Source organism: Gymnoscopelus microlampas (genome assembly GCF_963454915.1).
Source record: "Gymnoscopelus microlampas genome assembly, chromosome: 18".
Taxonomy (NCBI): domain Eukaryota; kingdom Metazoa; phylum Chordata; class Actinopteri; order Myctophiformes; family Myctophidae; genus Gymnoscopelus; species Gymnoscopelus microlampas.
In genome coordinates this window covers 37,863,557-37,886,251 of record NC_139955.1, presented here as the reverse complement: position 1 = coordinate 37,886,251, position 22,695 = coordinate 37,863,557, and the positions used below count along the sequence as shown (strand labels likewise).

General features: G+C 40.8%; 1 protein-coding gene across 1 annotated transcript in view; it reads left to right on the top strand.

The window, feature by feature from the left end:
- diaph2 (diaphanous-related formin 2) overlaps positions 1-22,695 on the top strand; it is an 824,520-nt gene that overhangs the window by 255,905 nt on the left and 545,920 nt on the right. The window contains exons 12-14 of the mRNA XM_084041781.1: positions 3,090-3,203; positions 11,854-11,969; positions 21,079-21,197. Coding sequence (XP_083897907.1) covers positions 3,090-3,203; positions 11,854-11,969; positions 21,079-21,197 — 349 coding nt within the window. The remainder of the gene's footprint in view (positions 1-3,089; positions 3,204-11,853; positions 11,970-21,078; positions 21,198-22,695) is intronic.

Genomic DNA, 22,695 nt, shown 5'->3' with positions numbered 1-22,695 from the left:
GTTAATCTTGGAACCACAAGGGTGAGGCCTTTCTAACCATCTGTGTTCTGGGTACATTATCACAGTCACAAATATAGGAGAAAAAAAAAAACGATTAAGTATACAATTAGTTCAAGCTAAGACACAAACTTGGAGTAAGTTATTAATATAATACTATGATTGATTGTGAGGTCTTAGAAATGCCACCATGAACCATGGGTAAAAATATAGGCACATAAATCCCCCCTTTCACTGCCATCAGTAGTACCATACGATCTCAATCTCAGATACTGAACTCACATATTGCACCATATTATGCCGCATCGCTCTGTTGGCTGTCTACGATTGAACATCTATATACATACATACAGTATATATGAATATCCATTTGAAAGAGTGAGCTATTAGGCTAATCCGTCTGTGCCGTGTCCGCATGTCACCTACTTTATAGCGGCATGTGTTCTAGTTCGCATCAGCGCCAGGCATCACCTCGCTGAACACAGCTCAGCCTTGGCATCATTATCAATCAGCCCACACGGCTTCACACGAGGCAAAGGCAAACAAGCACCCACTCATCATTCAAGACCTCGTTTGCGGCGCGGAGGGTGAACGTGTCACGGTGCCAGTTGTTAATAAGTCATCCCGGCTGCTCCCATTGATTATTACTTTCATTACTTTAATTATCTTCATTTCTGCCCCCCCCCCGATATGAAAGAGTCCCGTTGTACAGTCATTTATAACTGTCACGTTCCCGGATTTTTAATGCGAGCATTTAACCCATTGAGACCTGAAGCCGATTCTACATGTCTCCTAAATCTCAACAGTTTTCTGAAAGACGTATGTTTCTATATCAGTGGTGCTCAAACCTTTTCATGTCAAGGACCCCCAACATTATATGTATTTGGCCACGGACCCCCATCAAAATATTTTGTTCCAGGGACCCCCATAAGCAAAGATTTGAGTTAAAAATGTTCGCTTTAAAAATATATATTCAAAGATTTCCACACATTTTCACGAATTTTCAAAAATAGCAGATCTACAAGCTCATAGCGTGGCACTCGGTGCCGCGCTATGAGCTTGTAGATCTGCTATTTTTGAATAGCCAAAGTGTAAAATAATGCTTTTTAGCTCAAATCTAAAAATGACACAGTTCCAGGTCTTAATGGGTTAAGCCGACGGCCGCGTCATCTAATTATGAATTATACTCGGGAGAGACGGGCGGAGCTGATTGGCGATGATGGAGAAAAAAAGTGAAAACTCTGGTGAAAGACGAAAAGAGGGATTTGTGTTTGTTCCTGTGTAGTCCTTGACGAGAGTTTTCTTGGACCGATCATCATGCTACCTTGCCCGCCCGCCCCTCCTTTTTTTTTGCGGTGGCATTGTGTGCCATTTCCCTTTCCGAACCGGCATTGGTTAAGACAGATGGCGGGCCCAAAGAACACTGGGCCGGTGATTGATAGCTGCAGAAATTGGGTTACATTTGGCCCTGTCTCCGTCTGTAAACTCCACTGGCGGTGATTCATAGAGAAGTGGTAAAGAGCGCCCCCCCCATCCCCCCACCCCCCCACAGCCCCCTGTGGCAAGAACAGGTGTGCAGCAACCGGTACATTCGGGGATACCTAGTTAACCCGTTAAGACCGGGAACGCATCTGTGTGTCATTTTTTAGATTTCTTTGGCTATTCAAAAAAAATAGCAGATATGCAAGCTCATAGCGCGGCACAGAGTGCCGCGCTACGAGCTTGTAGATCTGCTATTTCTGAAAAATCTTGAAAATTTGTGTCAAAATCTTGGATTATATATATTTTTGAAAGCGAACATTTGTAAAATATTTAGTTCCAGGAACCCCCAGAATCAAAGATTTGAGTTACAAATGTACGCAAAAAAAAGGGGAAAATTCAAATATTTCCACAACTTTTCATGATTTTTCAAAAAAATGTATGTTCGCTTTAAAATATATTCAAAGATTTACACAAATTCTCAAGATTGTTTTCAAAAATAGCAGATCTACAAGCTCGTGGCGCGGCACTCGGTGCCGCGCTATGAGCTTGTATATCTGCTATTTTTGAATAGCCCAAAGAAATCTCAAGTGACACAGATGCGTTCCAGGTCTTAACGGGTTAAGAGGGTTCAGGGCATCTTGGTTTTTCCCCAGTTCCCCTCTACAGCTGCAGACAGGGAAAACCAATATCCTGGTATTCTACTTTTATGCTAGACTCTAACTAGTTCACGGCAATGTACAGAAAGCCATCTGTGTTCAAACACTTAAAAAAGGATCATAACGGTCTACTCCTGACTTCTAGCAAATTAGCAGAGGACGCCTCTGTGTACATAAGTGTATCAGTGTGTAATTTAGTAGATCTCGGCGTACATTTTAAAACGTTGGAACACTTTGCCGCACTGCCATTATCGCTGGAATGGTGTTGGGGGGAAAAACACTGTGAGACTTTAAAGTGGCTGGGTATTGGTAATTCACCCTTTTGAAAGTCACTACGCCATTTATTTTATTAAAAAAAAATAACTATTACTCTAATACAAGCCATTCAAATTTGGGCGTCAGTGCGAATTTCACGAGTGCTGCATTTCGAACTAAATATTTTGCTTGAAGAGGGCTTTTAAAGACATACAATGTCGACATTCTTGATTCCTTTTTATTCTTTTATTCCATAAATCAGTGCTATTGAACACCCTTTACATCTGTGTGTTGATTAAAAACATATTGAACCAATGAAAATGATTTAAAACGTGCTTCTGATAAAACCAACTAACTCCATTGGATCCTCAAACATTTTGCTAAACCAGCTAACTCCACCAAAGGGGGTGGAGTTAGCTGGTTTTGCTGACTCCAGGCTCCACCCCCTTTTGACCTCCAACCTCATTGTGAGCTTGGAGGTCCATTTATCTGCACTTATCAATGATGAACGAAACCTCCCAACTCCACTTTTTGTTTTGTTTTTGTTTAGTCATTTCCTGAAATATTTTGGAGTTAGCTCCAAAGTGGTAACTCCATTAGCATTTTGGAGCAAAACAGCTACAAAAATGTAGCTGTTTTGCCGGACAGCTACATGATGTATCCATTCTCATTTCTGTCCCATTTGCCATGTAATTACAGGAGCTGAAGGAGACAGAGGAGCTGGACATCCAGCTCAAGGTGTTCAACGAGAACAAGGAGGAAGACTCTATTGAACTGTCCCATCGGCTGGATGACATCCGCGCGGAGATGGAATATCCTTTTGTGTTTGGTTTCCTCTGTGTTACCAATATACAGACGAACGGGCCAGCAGAGTCTGCAGAGCGTAGCAAGTAGTTACCAGTGGGAGATGAGTGTGTGTTGTGTGTTGTGTGTGTGTGGGCCTGACCAAGCTTTGCAGGATCAAGCCCTTCGGCAGGGTTCATTAGAGGGGGATTTGACGATCGAAGGCTTGCCATCGAAGGCTCCATCTCTCTCTCTCTCTCTCTCTTTCTGGCCAGGTAAAACTAGGCAAACACAATGCCTGGTGGTTCCAAAGCCTGCATGGCTCCAACCTCTCCTTTCTTCCCACACTGTCTTATCTCTTTAAGACCGAGAACGCCTCATTTTTTTGATTTTGTAAGGCTATTCAAAAATAGCAGATCTACAAGCTCATAGCGCGGCACCGAGTGCCGCGCTATGAGCTTGTAGATCTGCTATTTTTGAAAAATCATGAAAAGTTGTGCAAATATTTGATTTGTTTTCTTTTTGTTGGCGGACATTTGCAACTCAAATATTTGCTTCTGGGGGTTCCTGGAACTAAACATTTTTTACAAATGTTCGCTTTAAAAAAATGTATAATCCGAGATTTTGCCACGAATGTTCACAATTTTTCAAAGATTAAAAAAATAGCAGATCTACAAGCTCATAGCGCGGCACCGAGTGCCGCGCTATGAGCTTGTAGATCTGCTATTTTTGAATAGCCCAAAGAAATCTAAAAATGACACACAGATGCGTTCCCGGTCTTAATGGGTTATTTCACTGCCCTCGGGTCGGGTCAAGCTGGTCTGGTAGTATAATGTCCAAGAGACAGACCAAAATAGACTTGTTCCATAATGGTACATTTTTCAATTCACAATTTTAGCCATTTAGCAGATGTTTTTATCAAACACAAACAGGTCAAAGTAATTTAGAGTTCTAAGGAAACAAGTAATGTATGTACTAAAAAATGACTACAATAACAAGTAAGCAACGTACCTAGCGTCAATCCTATCTAAATGATAAGTAAGCATGAATTACAGACACATAGCTAGGCTATGATGATAGGGAGTGACTATGGAGCACCGAGGTCTGACGTCATTTACACATCCTACCTGGTTCGCGGTTTTCCACCCCCGTTGGCAACCCTGGGAGGGGGCGGGCGCACATATCGGTGAACCAATGGGAGCCCACGGATTCTCTCTCCGGAGATTTTGAACCCGCCCCCTCTAGACCAGATATCAGACACGCTAGGGCCAGCCTAGTTTGACTGAAACTCCTACAGCATAGTAGGGGTGTCACGATTCACTTACCTCACGATTCGATTCAAAATCGATTCCTAGGGTGCCGATTCGATTAAAATTGCGATTCTGCGATTAATTGATATTCGATTAGATTCTGCGATTTATTGCGATTTTCTAGGGTGCCGATTCGATTAAAATTGCGATTCTGCGATTAATTGATATTCGATTCTGCGATTTATTGCGATTTTCTACCCCAAATCACTTTGCTTTAATTATACTAGAACATTTTAATATAATATAAACCATGAAAAGTTGAATCATACACTTCAATGCAGCCAGATCATGTCAGTCAGTCTTTCTGACATTGATTTCAGACAAAGTGCCAGTGAAAAAGGTACTAACTTATAAATAAATAAATAAAAATAATCTTTTTTTTTTTCTTTTTTTTTTAATAAAAAAATCGATTTTAATATTTTGATTCGATTTTTAAAATCGTGGCATTAACACATTAGCTGCCAAAGACGTATATATACGTCTTTTAACAATCAGCTGTTGTCCGCCAAAGACGTATATATACGTCTTTGAAAAAAAGGGATTTTTTTTTTATTTTTTTCAATTTTTTTTTATTTTTTTTATTTTTTATTTTTTTTATAATTTCAACCCTTGTCGAATTACGAACAGATTAGGAGCTAGAAATGTTCGAAGATTTGCTGCTCCATTCACTTCAATGTTAAAATTCAAACGGACAAACAATTCACTTTGTTTTTTGGTTTAAAACTACTGGTTTTGAGCTATATTGAAACATCAAACAACACATGTCAACGAGGTCAAAATGACCTCGTTGACATTTGTGAAACCACACCTGAATCTCATCTGTGATTAGAAACCATCTGGGGATCAATCATACTGGAGGAAAAAAATCTGTGGCTACGCGAACAGGTACCAAAATCATGGCAAAACCCTGGCAGAGGCTACAGACTGTTCTGAAAAAACTCTGGCAGTCAATGTGTTAAGAATCGCGATTTATTCATGAATCGATTTTTTTTGACAGGCCTACAGCATAGCCAGATTCAAAGACGGGAATATATATATATTTAAGACGGGAATATATATATATTTTGTAATGGTTTTATTGTGTAAAAAAAAGAACACAGGCACTGTTGTATTGTCGCAGTGGTGGTATTGGCAATATGTATTGTCAGAGTAAGTAGTACAGCTGTTTTTCTAGGTGCTTTTTTTATTTTCTGCTTTATTTGACAGTGACCGTGAGTTAGAGAGACTTTGGCCTATATATACAGTATATATACGCTCTACCAAGTCAGCTGCCGGGGCAGCCTTTTAGGTGATTTTCAATCATGTTTTATCGCGTTCTTTCATTCATTCCATACCTTTTTAGTAAAAAGGTAAAGGTGGTAAAAAGTTTTTACCACTCTTCCTTTTCGGGGGAGTGTGCTTTATCCTTGAGTTCTCCGTCGAGGTTTCCGCTTGACTCCAAACTTGTGGAAGTAGTGGTTGTTAATGAAGTGGGAAGTCATTGAGTCCAGAGTTGGGAGACTTGTTGAAGCATCCCATCGCAAGAGAGCCCTTTTTAACCCATTAAGACCGGGAACGCACGTACCTGTGTCATTTTTTTTATTTCTTTGGGCTATTCAAAAATAGCAGATCTACAAGCTCATAGCGCGGCACCGAGTACCGCGCTATGAGCTTGTAGATCTACTATTTATTTTATTTTTTTCGTGAAAATTTGTGCAAATCTTTGAATATATATATGTTTTTTTAAAGCGATTTTTTTTTTTATTCAAATCTTTGCTTCTGGGGGATTCTACGAACAGTTTATTGAACGTTTTGTTGGAAAAAATATATATGTTGCTGTAATCAGTGGTTCTCAAACTTTTTTCATCTCAAGGACCACCCAAAATGATATGTATTTGACTGCCAAAATATATAGTTCCAGGGACCCCCCAGAAGCAAATATTGGTGTTAAAAATGTTCGCTTTAAAATATATATACATATTCAAAGATTTGCACAAATTTTCCAGATTTTTCAAAAATAGCCAAAGAAAAATAAATATGACACAGATGCGTTCCCGGTCTTAATGGGTTAATAATTCACAAATCTTCTCTAAGGGCATGTGTGAAAGGCTGACATTGTGGGAGCAGACATACTAGACGGCCTGACATTGTTATACAGATGTTCACTCCGGCAACCTTTGTCTCCCAAATCCCACCGTATATACCAGAGAGGAAGAAAAAAAATCAGCCACCGTGTGCCACGGTGACTGACAGTTTCTGTTGACACACGGGAAGGTGAGGAGGAGGAGGAGGGGGTGATGGGAGAGAGAAGGGAGGGGGGTGTGGGGGAGGGTGGGGGGTGCACCTGGATTAATGATGTGCTTGAGCAGGTTCACAAATGAGACGGGCACCAATGTTTGTTTCCAAGGACAATGTGGTATTGATCTGTGAGCTCTGAGCATGAAGCGAATGCCTTAGGTTCCCCCCCTGCTTGCCTAGTTTACACACACACACACACGCACACACACACACACACACACACACACACACACACACACACACACGCACAGCGTGGCATCGCACACGTCAGTACTACTACAGTATACTTCCTGCATCGCATAGGACGACTACAGTGTGTGTCTTGTTTCCCCTCGGCAGACTCATGAATATTAACCCATTATGACCTGAGGCCGATTCTAGAAATAAATCCCAACAGTTTTCTGAAAAACGTATGTTTCTATGTCAGTGGTTCTCAAACTATTTCATGCCAAGGACCCCCAAAATGATAGGAATTTGGCCGCGGAACCCCCCATCTCAAAATATTTTTTTCCCAGGGACCCTCCAGAAGCAAAGATTTGAGTTAAAAAATGTTCGCTGTAAAATAATATATATATTCAAAGATTTGCACAAATGTTCTCGTTTTTTCAAAAATAGCAGATCTGCAAGCTCGTAGCGCGGCACTCGGTGCCGCGCTACGAGTTTGTAGATCTGCTATTTTTGAATAGCCCAAAGTGTAAAATAATGCTTTTTTTAGCTCAAATAAAAAAATGTACACAGATGCGTCCCAGGTCTCAATGGGTTAAACCGAAACGAGGCACGGCGTTCGTTCGGTTCTCTCCTCTGTGTCCGGCGCAGGTACCGGGTGCGAGGAGGTGACTCCAGGCCACTAATGAATATTAATGTTTTTTTGCGGGGAAACGGGTGATTGATTGACCTCCCACCAAACTGACTAGGTCTTCTAGTACACACATCTCACCTGACTGACTGGCTGCTGGCTGGCTGCTCATGTTAATTCATGAGAGGGGAATGTGAAATAGAAAAAAATAATACAGACACAAAGACAGATACAGACGGTGAGATTGGCATTGTTCTAGGAAAGGGTTTCACTGTCTGCAAGCGCAGCTGATAGATGATGGCTCGTTGAATACTTTTATTGGTCTTATGTGTGCTCTCAAATTGTCTCCGTTCGGGGCTGAAACCTCGTATCTCCATATTTCTCCGTTTTATGTTTTATTCGTATATTAGTGCGCAATTTTATTCTTTGGTGTGTGACGGTTGTCGTGCAAAAGTAGCGAAAATAGCCGATCTACAAGCTCACAACGCGGCCACGATGCCACGTGATGCGAGCTCATAGATTGGCTATTTTCGAGAAACAAACAAATATATTTTTTGTCTATATGACATGCTAAAATAGGGACACAAGGTTGGAAGTGGTTAAAGGTAGGGTAAGTGATTTTCTTTGATTAAAATAAGTGTTAAATAGCTCTATATTCTGATAGTACTCATTGCTATAGAGTGTTTGTTCAGTAAAAGGAGTCTCCTTGTCTCTCCAGCTCTTTATAAAACAGAAAATGCATTTTTGTTTCATTTTCATTTCCAATTTTATCCAATCAGGATAGAGAACTCAATCAGGATACAGATTAAACAAGTGAAATTGGAAGTGATGACACTAAGAAATGAGCAGGCAAAATTGGAACTGGAACACTATAAAAATGAAGCTTAAAAATGGGTACTTTCTCCTGATTGGCTGAGATTTTGACACCTACCGGAAAATGTATTTTCTGTTTATTAAAGAGCTGGAGAGACGGGGAGACTCCTGTTACTGAACAAACACTCTATAGCAATGATTACTATCAGAATATAGTGCTTTAACCTTTTAACAAAATACCTTTTGTTTTAACCCAAAAATATCACTTACCCTACCTTTAAGTCTGGATTTTATAAATATCATCATTAATAGTAGAGTTAATAGAGCTTGTGGCTAAATAAGTAAATTGGATCAATTTGAATACTGGTTTCTTGTATCCATTTCCAGAAAAGTAACGGGTTTTTCGACATACAAGCTTTCCCGCCCGACGACAGCGCCGATGCGCCGCGGCTGTGGCCAGGCTATAATTGCATCTCGCCGGATTGGTTAATTCTCCCCAGACTTCATTCCTCGCCGCCCGTCTCTAATACAGAGACTGTGGGAAATGATACGTTAGAGGACTGTGTATTCCCATCCCACGGTCTCTAAAAAATTTGACATGGGATAATAGTTTAATTACAGACAGTTGTTGGAGTTAATAGGAAAAGTGTCAAACAGTGTTTAAAAGGATTGATCCGCTCGGCTGCTCTCAGTCGTGGATTGTTTTGTGCGTATATAACCCGTTAAGGCCGGGAACGCATCTGTGTGTCATTTTTTAGAGTTCTTTTCAAAAATAGCAGATATACGAGCTTGTAGATCTGCTATTTTTGAAAAATTTTGAAAGATTGTGGCAAAATATTGGATTATATATTTTTCAAAGCGAACATTTGTAAAAATATTTAGTTCCAGGAACCCCCAGAAGCAAAGATTTGAGTTACAAATGTCTGCCAAAAAAAAGAAAGAAATTAAAATATTTGCTCAACTTTTCATGTTTAAAAAAAAATAGCAGATCTACAAGCTCATAGCGCGGCACTCGGTGCCGCTCTATGAGCTTGTATATCTGCTATTTTTGAATAGCCCAATGACAGACGGATGCGTTGCCGGTCCTAAAGAGATAATGGTGTGGATGGATGGCGGAGGAGTACTGGTTGAGTGCTGTTATTTTTTTCCCCAGCGGGCTAAGAAATCCGCCATTATTGGGATTCTGTTGGAAGGTCATCAGCTCCCCCGCGAAAAAAAAAACCTATGACCGATATTGGAGGCGAAAATGGTGGAAAAGAAAACCCCACTCATCGATCTGTTCCATGGGGAACCCCCTCCTCCACCCTACTCAGTCCCTAGTACACTTCAAAATGTTTTTCTCTTGTCAATATTACTGTGTATAATTTGAGATTAACATGATGCTGATGGCAAAACAAAGTCCCATGCAGGAGGAGACACATACAGGATGTATACAAGCAGTAGGGGTGTCACGATTCACTTACCTCACGATTCGATTCAAAATCGATTCCTAGGGTGCCGATTCGATTAAAATTGCGATTCTGCGATTAATTGATATTCGATTCGATTCTGCGATTTATTGTGATTTTCTAGGGTGCCGATTCGATTAAAATTGCGATTCTGCGATTAATTGATATTCGATTCTGCGATTTATTGCGATTTTCTACCCCAAATCACTTTGCTTTAATTATACTAGAACATCTAGTCTTTCTGACATTGATTTCAGACAAAGTGCCAGTGAAAAAGGTACTAACTTATAAAAAAAAAAAAAAAAAAAAAAAGATGTTTTTTTTTTTTTTAATAAAAAAATCGATTTTAATATTTTGATTCGATTTTTAAAATCGTGGCATTAAGAATCGCGATTTATTCATGAATCGATTTTTTTTGACAGGCCTAACAAGCAGGGTCGGAGACGGTGTTGATTTCGTCGACTAAAACTATGACGAAAAATGTTCGTCGACTACCTTTTTTCACTGACGAAAACTAAATAAAGACTAAGCTACAATGACTAAAACTATGACTAAATATATTGACAATTTCGTCAACAAATAATAACTAGACTAAAATGTTAGTGAGGGACCTAGTGGAGAAGAGATCCAGCAGAACTAAAAGACAAGTCATTTTATGTTTGGTTGCGCTCGGGTGTTGCGCTCTGAAAATAGCAGATCTATAAGCTCACAACGCGTCGCAGCGCAACGCGTTGTGAGCTTGTAGATCGGCTATTTTCAGCATGTAACCAAGTGTAAAATTGCGATCGCAATTGCGACACCATCAAGGCACCGCCAAAATACATTTTAGTCGACTAAATCAACTGTAGATTTAGTCGACTATAATCTTATGATATTTAGTCGACTAAAACTAGACTAAAATAGTCAGATGACTAAAATATGACTAAAACTAAATGGAATTTGATTCAAAAGACTATGACTAAAACTGAATAAAAATTTGCTGTCAAAATCAACACTAGTTGGAGAGTGATGCTGTTGATAGAGAGCACAGCTCACAGGGGGCTGACTGTAAAACATGGCACTAATGCTTATTTCATTTGACAACTATATATTCTGACAGAATCCTACATAGGTTTCCTTAAAAAAAAGAAGAAGAAGAATCGAGCACAAATCAGCAGGCCTTTTATTTATAGCTCTCTGACCAGTCACAACCAAGGAGCACTGAGCCGCTGACAGTGGAAGTACCGCAGTGCTCAAAGTGTACCATACCGCCAGTGTTGCCATGTCCGTCTTATTATAAGCGACTTTGGGCTTGTAGTCGCTTGTAAATAGTGGTCGTTGCGGGTTGAGTTTCTTTTTGGCTTGTTTCTAAAGTGTAGTTGATTATTTGCTTATTGTGTCTCTTTTCAGATGATAATGGCTATTTAGAAGACAATGGAACCCCCCACTGTTTGGGGGAGAAGCTGTGAGCTAGTCTGGAGCACAGAGGGGAGACAGTAGCAAATAGGATAGCCTGATTTGGGGATCAAAATTACCTTTTTTCAGGAAGTGTGTGGGATAATGAAACCTCAGTCATGCTAGCGTTAAGAAAGCACACCCTCTAGCATACAGCAATGCTCTACATCAAAGTCCTTACTTCCTCTAGTGATGCAGAACAATCGATAGCTTTTGACAAGTTTAATAACATGTATTTTCTCCCCTGTGGATGAGCCAGAATTTTGGTAATAATTGTTTCCCCAATGATTCACGTTTGGACCTTAACCACTACATGGGTCAGTACTTTGCCCCGTCCTTAATTCCCCTCACCAACTATTCGCCAAAAATAGCCAATCTACAATCTCACAACGAGTCGTGTTGTGGCGTGTTGTGAGCTTGAAGTTGTAGTTCTGCTATTTTTACCGTAGTTTCCACCTAATATGACATGCCCAGAATAGGGACACTACGGTTCATGTGGTTAAGTGGGGTTAACAGATCTAGATGATGTCTCTGATATCAAAACACTGTGTAATATTCGACCCTTTCAGATGTAGTTTGCCTTAACGCTGTTCCCCTTTACTGACATGGGAGAGGTCTACCACCTCCTGTCCAACATGGTGAGAGACACCGGATCAGAACCGTACTTCCTCTCCATCCTCCAGCATCTCTTGCTCATCAGGAACGACTATTACATCAGGTGAGCTTCCTTCTTTCTTCACACACACACACACACACACACACACACCATTGGTTTTCTATCAAGAGTTTGACTGATCACTGACTGAAGCTCCTTCAGCCATGCCTAAGGATACAAATCCATGGATTAGTTTGACTGAAACTCCTACAGCATAGCCTGATTCAAAGGTGTGAACATATATATATATATATTTATTTTTAACCCATTTACACCGGGAACGCATCTGTGTGTCATTTATAGATTTATTTGGCTATTCAAAAATAGCAGATATACAAGCTCATAGAGCGGCAGAGCTTGTAGAGCTGCTATTTTTTTGGGGGGGAAAAAAAGTCGTGAAAATGTGTGCAAATCTTTGAATTCATATAGACATTTTCAGATGGGGGTCAGCTGCCAAATGAATATCATTTTGGGGGTCCTTGACATGAAAAAGTTTGAGAATCACTGATATATATATATATAGCAACATACGTTTAAAGAAAATAAAAACGGTTAGGATTTTGACATTTGTAGAATCCTCCAGAAGCAAAGATTTTAGTATATAAAAATCGCTTTAAAAATATATATATATTCAAAGATTTGCACACATTTTTCACAATTTTCAAAAAAAATATCAGAGTGCCGCGCTATGAGCTTGTATTATCTGCTATTTTTGAATAGCCAAAGAAATCTTAAAATGACTCAAATGATGCTTTCCCGGTCTTAAAGGGTTAATGGGTTTATTTATTTTGTGTTGTTGTTGTTTTTATTTCCACCACACATGAAGCAACCACAATGCAATACGTCTATTTTTTTTCTCTTTTTTTCTTTTCTTCTCTTGGGGTATATGTCATCTAGCGAGGATACGCTCTCAGGTGAACCATCCTTGAAAGGGGGCCAGATAACAAACGGCGTGGCATTGACCTTGTGGGTTAAAGTATATGCAATGAATGACTCGTTTTCTATCAGCCCATACCAAAGACTCACAATCCTCCATATATATATACGTCGCGCACATACTTTCACTGCCTGCCTGCCGCCTGAGCGCTTATCATGTATAGCTCTGGAAGAGGCCAGAGGGCATGTTGTAAGTATTACAAATTCACATGACCTCCTCTCTTCCTAAACGCTTTCTGTCTGCAACCTCCAGCAAGCAGAGATTCAGGGGAGAAAAAAAAAAGGAAAAGAAATGTGAATGGGTAACGTTGTTCTGCAGTAAGGTATGATTAACCCTTTAAAGACCGGGGAACGCATCTGTGTGTCATTTTTTAGATGTCTTTTGGCTATTCAAAAAAATAGCAGATCTACAAGCTCATGGCGCGGCACCGAGTGCCGCGCCATGACCTTGTGGATCTGCTATTTTTTTTTTTAAATGCGTGAAAATGCGTGCAAATCTTTGAATATATATACATATATTTTTGTAACTCAAATCTTTTCTTCTGGGGGGGGATTCTACAAATGTCTTCTAAATCTCAGCACCAACCCAAAATGATATGTATTTGGCCCGCGGACCCCCATCTCAAAATATGCTGTTCCAGGGACCTCCAAGAAGCAAATATTTGAGTTACAAATGTTCGCTTTAAAAGTATATGTATTCAAAGATTTGCATACATTTTCACAATTTTTCAAAAATAGCAGATCTACAAGCTCGTAGGAGCTTGTGAAATGAGCTTGTATATATGCTATTTTTAAATAGCCAAAGTGTAAAATACTGCTTTTTTTTTAGCTCAAATAAAAAAATGACACAGATGCGTTCCCGGTCTCAAAGGGTTAAATAATTATTAAAGCGTTTGCCCCATAGCTCTACCCTGCCTCGCTGTAGTGTAAATATGTCAATCATGGAGTAAGAAGGGGCCCGCCACACCTCTGAGCGGAATGACAATGATAAATCCACTGCTGTGTCAGAGCTTTTTACAGAAATAAAATATTTAGGGGGGGGGGGGGGGGGGTGGCAAGATGGGGAAGATGAGGGGAGGAGGATGAGAGAGAGGATAGGGAGGAAGATGAATTTACCATAGACAAGTTTTCTGCTCCCTTCTGAGTTATGAATAATGCATTCCTCATCTAGTCGGAAAGATTGTGAGGAATAGAATTCACATTAACCAGCTAGTACGGCCAAGTCCACCTCAGCATTACTGTCCCCCCCACCCCCCCACGACGACTGTCCCCCTCCCCCCACCATGCAGGAGGCTAGCCGTAACAGGGGTTCACTACAAATGCTCATAAAAAAATGATGGGCTTTTTAAGCCATTATGACCGGGAACGCATCTGTGTGTCATTTTAAGATTTTTTTTTTGCTATTCAAAAAAATAGCAGATATACAAGCTCATAGCACGGCACTCTAGATCAGAATATTTCTTTTTTTAAACGTAAAAAATGTGTGAAAATCTTTTGATATATATATATATATTTTTAAAGCTAACATTTTTTTAACTCAAATCGTTGCTTCTGGGGGATTCTACAAATGTCTTCTAAATCCCAACAGTTCTTTTGAAAAAAACATTGCTATAATCAGTGGTTCTCAAACCTTTTCATGTCAAGGACCCCCAAAATGATATGTATTTGGCCGCGGACCCCCATCTCAAAATGTTTAGTGCCAGGGACACCCAGAAGCAAAGATCTGAGTTTAAAATGTTCGCTTTAAGAAATATATAAATTCAAATATTTGCATACATTTTCACAATTTAAAAAAAAATAGCAGATATACAAGCTCATAGCGCGGCACTCGGTGCCGCGCTATGAGCTTGTAGATCTGCTGTTTTTGAATAGCCCAAAGAAATCTTAAAATGACACACGGATGCCTTTCCCGGTCTTAATGGGTTAAAAGATATGCTTTTAAAAATGCATCTCCTCAAGCCTCTGTCACACAAACGCAGGCACTCCTCCGCGCACACACACCACGCTGTAAGCCCTGTATTCCCCATACATCACAGCCAGGTGAATTAGGGTGACGCTAGAAAATACATACACATGCCCTTCGATATTCATAATTCATAGTTTTTTTCCCTCCCTCTCTTGCTGATTTGCACTTTGAACTTCGGCATCTCTTTTTATGTCCTTGGGATTGGGGGGGGGGGGGTGGCTGAGAAATGGCTCGGGCTAACAGCGGTTAGATCAAAGAAGGGCCCTTAACCCATTGAGACCTGAAGCCGATTCTACGTGTCTCCTAAATCCCAACAGTTTTGCTGAAAAACGCATGTTTCTATATCAGTGGTGCTCAATCTTTTTCATGTCAAGGACCCCCAAAATGATATGCGTTTGGCCGCGGACCCCCATCAAAATATTTTGTTCCAGGGACCCCCAGAAGCAAAGATTTGAGTTAAAAATGTTCGCTTTAAAAATATATATATATTCAAAGATTTGCACACATTTTCACGATTTTTCAAAAATAGCAGATCTACAAGCTCGTAGCGCGGCACTCGGTGCCGCGCTACGAGCTTGTATATCTGCTATTTTTGAATATCCCAAAGTGTAAAATAATGCTTTTTAGCTCAAATCTAAAAAATGACAGTTCCAGGTCTTCATGGGTTAAAATCACTTTGCGCTTTGATGACCATGTCCCCAGGGGCTTCAGGGAGGTGTCATGGGGGGAGCAGTGGGGGGGTGGTATAGCATCACACACTGTCACTTCCAATCAGTGGACAGTGAGAGACTTCGTCCATTACTGTAGGTGTGCTAGCTAGGTGACTGTTCAAGGTGTGTACACACATAAAGTAAGATGTGCCTCTCTGCCAAAAATGCCAATATCCCCCAGAAAGCGTGGATTGGATTCAAAGGCGCGTGTGTGCGCTTGAAATATAATCATGCGGCTGGCACCTTGGTTCAACTCCTTGAAATTCTGATATGTTAGTATAGTATGCAAACTCAGTTGTGTGATTAACCCATTGAGACCTGGAACGCATCTGTGTGTCTTGTTTTTGTGTGTGTTTTAAGGTTCTTTGGCTATTCAAAAATAGCAGATATACAAGCGCATAGCGCGCTATAAGCTTGTATATCTGCTATTTCAGAAAGATCTTGAACATTTGTGCAAATCTTTGAATATGTATTTTTTAAGCAAACATTTGTGACTCGAATCTTGGCTTCTGGGGGTCCTTACAAATCTCTTCTAAATCCTAACAGTTTTGTTTTTTTTCAAACGTATGATGCTGTAATATCAGTGGTTCTCAAACTTTTTCATGTCAAGGATCCCCAAAATGATTTGTATTTGGCCACGGACCCCCATCTCAAAATATGTTGTTCCAGGGACCCCCAGAAGCGCAGATCGGAGTTGTTTGCTTCAAAGCGTACATATATATTCAAAGATTTGCACAAAATGTGCAAGATTTTTCAAATAAAATAGCAGATCTACAAGCTCATAGCACGGCACTCTGTGCCACACTATGAGTTTGTATATCTGCTATCTTTGAATAGCCCAAAGATATCTAAAAATGACACACATATGCGTTCCAGGTCTTAATGCATTAAACATGTCAGTTCTCTCCCCAAAAAAACAACATTAGTTGCCAGCCACACGTCTAGTCTCTCTCTCCTTCCTCCCCTCCAAGGGCTTGTTTTATTTTTGATAATTAATCTGTCAAGTGTGTGAGCCTCAGCCTGGGTACGTAATGGGAGCACATCAAAAAAACCTCACCCAATAAATATAGAGCATTAGATCTCCTCTTTTTTTGGAGCGTGGCGGTAGGGTACTATGGGATTACAGTGGTTATATGTGGAGCAGTGACTGGATCAAGTGGCAGTGAGTGGAGGGGCTGCTGCCGCTGAACTGAACCACCAAGCCACGGCGGTGTTGGAAAGGGAATGGAGGTGCCAAAATGAAAGAGGAGGAGGTGGAAGAGGAGGAGGGAAATGATGCAGGGTGTGGGGGGTGTGGGGGGACATATGCTGGCTTCTTCTTGGAGCCTAGCCCTGCCCACTGTGGAGGGGTATCTGTGACAGTTCTGGGTCACACTCCCCTTCTTTTCCCTTTTCCCTGGTTATCTCGGCGCGGCTCAGATCTGGATTGGGGGGATGGGGGAGTGGGAGGGGGGGGTGCTAAGGAAAATAGGACGACGGCTTATTGAGATAATAACGTTGGTGTACATTGGGTGACAGTTGTAAGCCGAGTGCCACAGTGCTTAAGCCACGTAGACCGGGAACGCGTCTGTGTTATACCACTAAAACCATTATTTTCTTTGGGCTATTCAAAAAATAGCCGATATACAAGCTCGTAGCGCGGCACCGAGTGCCGCGCTACGAGCTTGTAGATCTGCAATTTTTTTGAAAAAATCATAAAATATGCGCAAATCTTTGAATATATATATTTTTTGAAGCCAACATTTGTAACTCAAATCTTTGCTTCTGGGGGGTCCCTGGAACAAAATATTTTGAGATGGGCGGTCCGCGGTCAAATACTGTATATAATTTTGGGGTCCTTGACATGAAAACGTTTGAAAACCACTGATATTATAGCAAAAACATACTTTTTTTTGGGGGGGATTTTTGTTAGGATTTAGAAGACATTTGTAGAAGCAAAGATTTGAGTAAAACAAAACTTGCTTTAAACATTGCTTTAAAAAAAAATCCATGATTTAAAAAGAATCTTGGCTTTTAATCTTGGCTTTTAATAGCCCAAATAAATCTAAAAATGACACATACAGTATGCGTTCCAGGTCTTAATGGGTTAAGCCACGCAGGGCAAACTCCTGTGATCTCGCAGTCGCACCAGCTTTCTCTCTCCGGTGATGATGACGAGTAGGCGAATCCAGCAGCTAAAAGAGAAGACGTTTGGCATTTCACGCTTTCAAAAACATCACACCTCAAGGGTGATTTGTTTTGACTTGCTTTGACTCGACGCGATGTTTTCGTGTGTCTGTTTTGCCCACCTGTGTACACACAGGTGGGCACGCGCGCACGCACAGTCGCACACACACACACACAGACACAGACACACACACACGCACACGCACACGCACACGCACACACACACACACACACACACACACACACACACACACACACACACAGAAACACACACACACACACACACACACACACACACACACACACACACACACACACACACACACACACACACACGCACACGCGCGCACACACACGCACACACACGTGCGCGCACGTGTGGCATCCCTTTGATATCACAAAATAGGTTGAGTCAAAGTCTAGGAAAGTCTAGGAACGATAATAGTCCCTTCTCTTTTGATGGAACCTATTGACGACATTCATTTTCACCATTATGCTGCGATGTATAAAAGGATTTTCTTTCTTCCCACAGTACCAACATTTACCCCATTGTCATGACAGACGTTTCACAATGCTGTCTGCTCCAAGCAATTATTCTATTTCAGCTACATCAATGCTCATACGCCCTCTTGCTCCCCATCCAGAGCCATTAGAGGCGCAGGCTTTGATTGAGTTATCTGCCTCATAACTACTCCGTGATCTCAGGCTTCTCACTATCTCTGCCGTGGAATATGAACATGGTGTTGCCATGTCTGCTTCTTATAAGCGACTCTGGGCCTGTTTTTCTGCAATGACGCTTGTAAATATTGGTAGTCGGCCGTTGCGTTTTTTTGGGGGGGGGGCTTGCTTCCCAATGTTTTTTAACCCATTGAGACCTGAAGCTGATTCTACATGTCTCCTAAACCCCAACAGTTTTCTTAAAAACGTATGTTTCTATATCAGTGGTGCTCAATCTTTTTCATGTCAAGGACCCCAAAATGATATGTATTTGGCCGTGGACCCCCATCAAAAAAAATGTTCCAGGGACCCCCCAGAAGCAAAGATTTGAGTTAAAAATGTTCGCTTTAAAAAAATATATATTCAAAGATTTGCACACATTTTCACGATTTTTCAAAAATAGCAGATCTACAAGCTCATAGCGCGGCACTCGGTGCCGCGCTATGAGCTTGTATATCTGCTATTTTTGAATAGCCCAAAGTGTAAAATAATGCTTTCTAGCTCAAATCTAAAAATGACACAGTTCCAGGTATTAATGCGTTAAACCAGTGATTCTCAATCTTTTTCATGTCAAGGACCCCCGAAGTATTATGTATTTGTCTGCGGACCCCCACTGGAAAATATGTTGTGCCAAGGAACCCCCCATACAAGATTTGTGTTGTGTAGTGTAAAATGTTCTAAAAACACATTCCACATTGTCAAATGTTTCACAGAGGAAAAGGAATGTCCTTCCTCTGTACTGTGAATACATATGAGAGTGTTTACGGGGGCACTGAAAAAAAACAAGCGGTATTTGGAGAACTTAAGAGACGAGACACGGAGGGGAATGTGATTATGAAGACGGAGAAGAAAGTATGCACAGAATGTTACTGTGAGGAAAACAAGTGTTAGTGTAAAATAAAAAGCTTCCCCAAAGAATTGATAAATTAACAAAGTATCTCGGGGCCTCAAACTTTGCGTTTCTCTGCTTTTCCCTAACGAAAATATACCCCCCCACCTCCTCTCCCTCCTTACTCTTGCTCAGAGAAAGAGTAACATTTCTGGCAGGAAATTGCATATCTGCATTCTCCAGTAGTCAAGGTCAAGCTCAGAACATAATTATTTGCCACTTTGGAACTCAGCTTAACCCATTAAAGACCTGAGGTTCCGATTCTACAAAATGTCTTCTAAATCCTAACAGTTTTTTGAAAAAAAAACGTATGTTGCTATATCAGTGGTTCTCAAACGTTTTCATGTCAAGCACCCCCCAAAATTATATGTATTTGGCCACGGACCCCCATCTCAAAATATGTTGTTCCAGGGACCCCCAGAAGCAAAGATTTGAGCTAAAAATGTTCCCTTGAAAAGAATATAAACATATTAATTTGCACACATATTCTTGATTTTTCAAAAATAGCAGATCTACAAGCTCGTAGCGCGGCACTCGGTGCCGCGCTACGAGCTTGTATATCTGCTATTTTTGAATAGCCAAAGTGTAAAAATAATGCTTTTTTTTTAGCTCAAATCAAAAAATTACACACAGATGCGTTCCCGGTCTTAAAGAGTTAAGTTGACATTGTATTAGCTAAATGTCACATGCAATTAAAGTTGATAATGTAACAGGGAAAAGGTCACACGCCAACCTTATGAGGCAGAACAGCGGTTCCCAGGTTGATTCAGACCCCCCCCCCCCCCCCCCGCACGACAAGACCCACAAGCTCTCTCTCTCTGTCCCATTCCTAACTGGCCGACATGTTGGTTTTTTTTGCTGGCCATTGTGTGCTCTCATTTCGGCGCGCGTTACACTAATTAGATTTACATTTGGGTGTTTATAGCCGCCCTAATTGGCTAAGATGATTGCAAATTAGCGAAGAGGGCAAGTGTAAACCTGGGTTCCTGTCTGTCACCTTGAAATGGACAGTCACAGAGATTTAAGTTCCGTTCGCCCGTTTAATCCATTCAAGCCGGTAACGTATCTCTGTCATTTTTTTTTATTTCTTTGGGCTATTCGAAAATAGCAGATATACAAGCTCATAGCGCTATGAGCTTGTAGATCTGCTATTTTTGAAAAATCGTGAAAATCTTTGAGGTCCCTGGAACAAAATGTTTTGAGATGGGGGTCCGCGGCCAAATACATATCATTTTGGCGGTCCTTGACATGAAAAAGTTTGAGAACCACTGATATTATAGCAACATACGTGTGTTTAAAAAAAAAAAAAACTGTTCGGATTTAGAAGACATTCGTGAAATCCACCCAAGATTTGAGTAACAAATGTTCGCTTTAAAACATCTATATATATTCAAAGATTTGCACACATTTTCAAGATAAAAAAAAAATAGCAGATCTACAAGCTCATAGCGCGGCACTCGGTGCCGCGCTATGAGCTTGTAGATCTGCTATTTTCGAATAGCCCAGAGAAATCAAAAAAATGACACACGGACGCGTTCCCGGTCTTAAAGGGTTAATCTGCCAATTTCATGATCGGGGGGAAAAGCAAGTGATCAAATTTAATTGTGTCTCTTTTTTTCCTGCAACAGCAAACCTTTTCGGATGTAGCTTTTGTGTTGACCTCCAGGTTGGGATAAGGACATCATTTGTGGTTAATTAGACTAGGAGAGCTTGTGTCCGTCACGTCTTACTTAGCGTGACGTGTTTTAATTGTTCTGCTTGATTGTCTCCTGACCCCCTCCCTCACAGGCCTCAGTACTTCAAGGTGCTGGAAGAATGCGTGTCCCAGGTGGTCCTGCATCGCAGTGGGATGGACCCCGACTTTGGCTACAGCAAAAGACTGGACGTGGACTTCACCCACTTGATCGGTACCTTGTGTGAATTATTGTCTCCGCCAGGCCGAAAGGCATGGCGAGAGAGAGTACGTTTTACCCCCTGTCCGTTTGTCCGTGCGTTACCAGCTAATCTCCGGCACCGTTGGCCCGGTCGCTCCGAAACTGTGCACACACACTCCCTGGATGCCAATTCAGAACCTCTGCCCCAAATTTGGGCCACATGGGCCACTGTTATAGCGCCACCAGGAGGCCGATTTGTGAAAAACCCTTTTTTTTTAATATTACTCCTACAGATTTTATCCAAACATCATGCAAATCTGTACACAGTATCTCTATAGTCATGTGATCAACACGGATCTGTCCGATTTTCCATATTCCATCCTCATTGCCTGAGGTTGGCTTCCAAAGTTTGCAGGATTGGTCCGTTTTGAACAAAAAGCCTCAAAGTGTGCACTCAGCTTGCGATTTCCGTGAAAATTCCACACGATTTCCGCACATTCATGTTATAGCGCCACCAGCAGGTCTAATTTAGCAAAACACATTTTTGGAACAAAATGCCTCAAATCATGAATGCAGTGTCTGATTGCCGTGAAAGGCCTAAGAATAAATGGCACGGTTGGCACCCTTTTCACATTGGCCTATTATAGCGCCACCAGGAGGCCAGAATAACGTACTGTACCTGACCTGGCGGAGACCTGTGCTCCGAGGAGCACTTTTTCTAGTTTAATATAATTTGGTTGGATTCCGAGAAAAATAAATTATCTTCGCTCAGTTGACGAGGCAATTCGTTTCTCTTATTACTGCATTGTTTTGTTTTGCTGTATTTTTGTACATGATTGCGAGTGAATGATGGAAAATATTTGTCCATCATTTACAGTGATTAAAAAATATAGCCCTTAGTTTGGGATTGTAATGGTTCTCTAATGGTTCCAAATTATCCTCCAGACATGCTTCTTATGTTTAACCCATTGAGACCGGGAACGCATCTGTATGTCATTTCTAGAATTCTTTGGCTATTCAAAAATAGCAGATATACAAGCTCATAGCGCGGCACCGAGTGCCGCACTATGAGCTTGTAGATCTGCTATTTTATTTTAAATCGTGAAAATGTGTCCAAATCTCTGAATATATATATATATACATTTTTTAACTCATATCTTTGCTTCTGGGGGGTCCCTGGAACAACATATTTTGAGATGGGGGTCCGTGGTCAAATAAATATAATTTTGCGGGTCCTTGACATGAACAAGTTTGAGAACCACTGATATAGAAACATACGTTTAAAAAAAACAAAAAACAGTTAGGATTTAGAAGATATTTTGTAGAATCCCCAGAAGCAATCGCTTAAAAAAATTATATATATTCAAAAGATTTGCACAAACTTTCACGATTGAAAAAAAAAAATAGCAGATCGTGCCACACTATGAGCTTGTATATCTGCTATTTTTTTTTATAGCCCAAAGAAATCTTAAAATGACACACAGATGTGTTCCCGGTCTTAAAGGGTTAACAGCAACACCAGTGGCAGCAG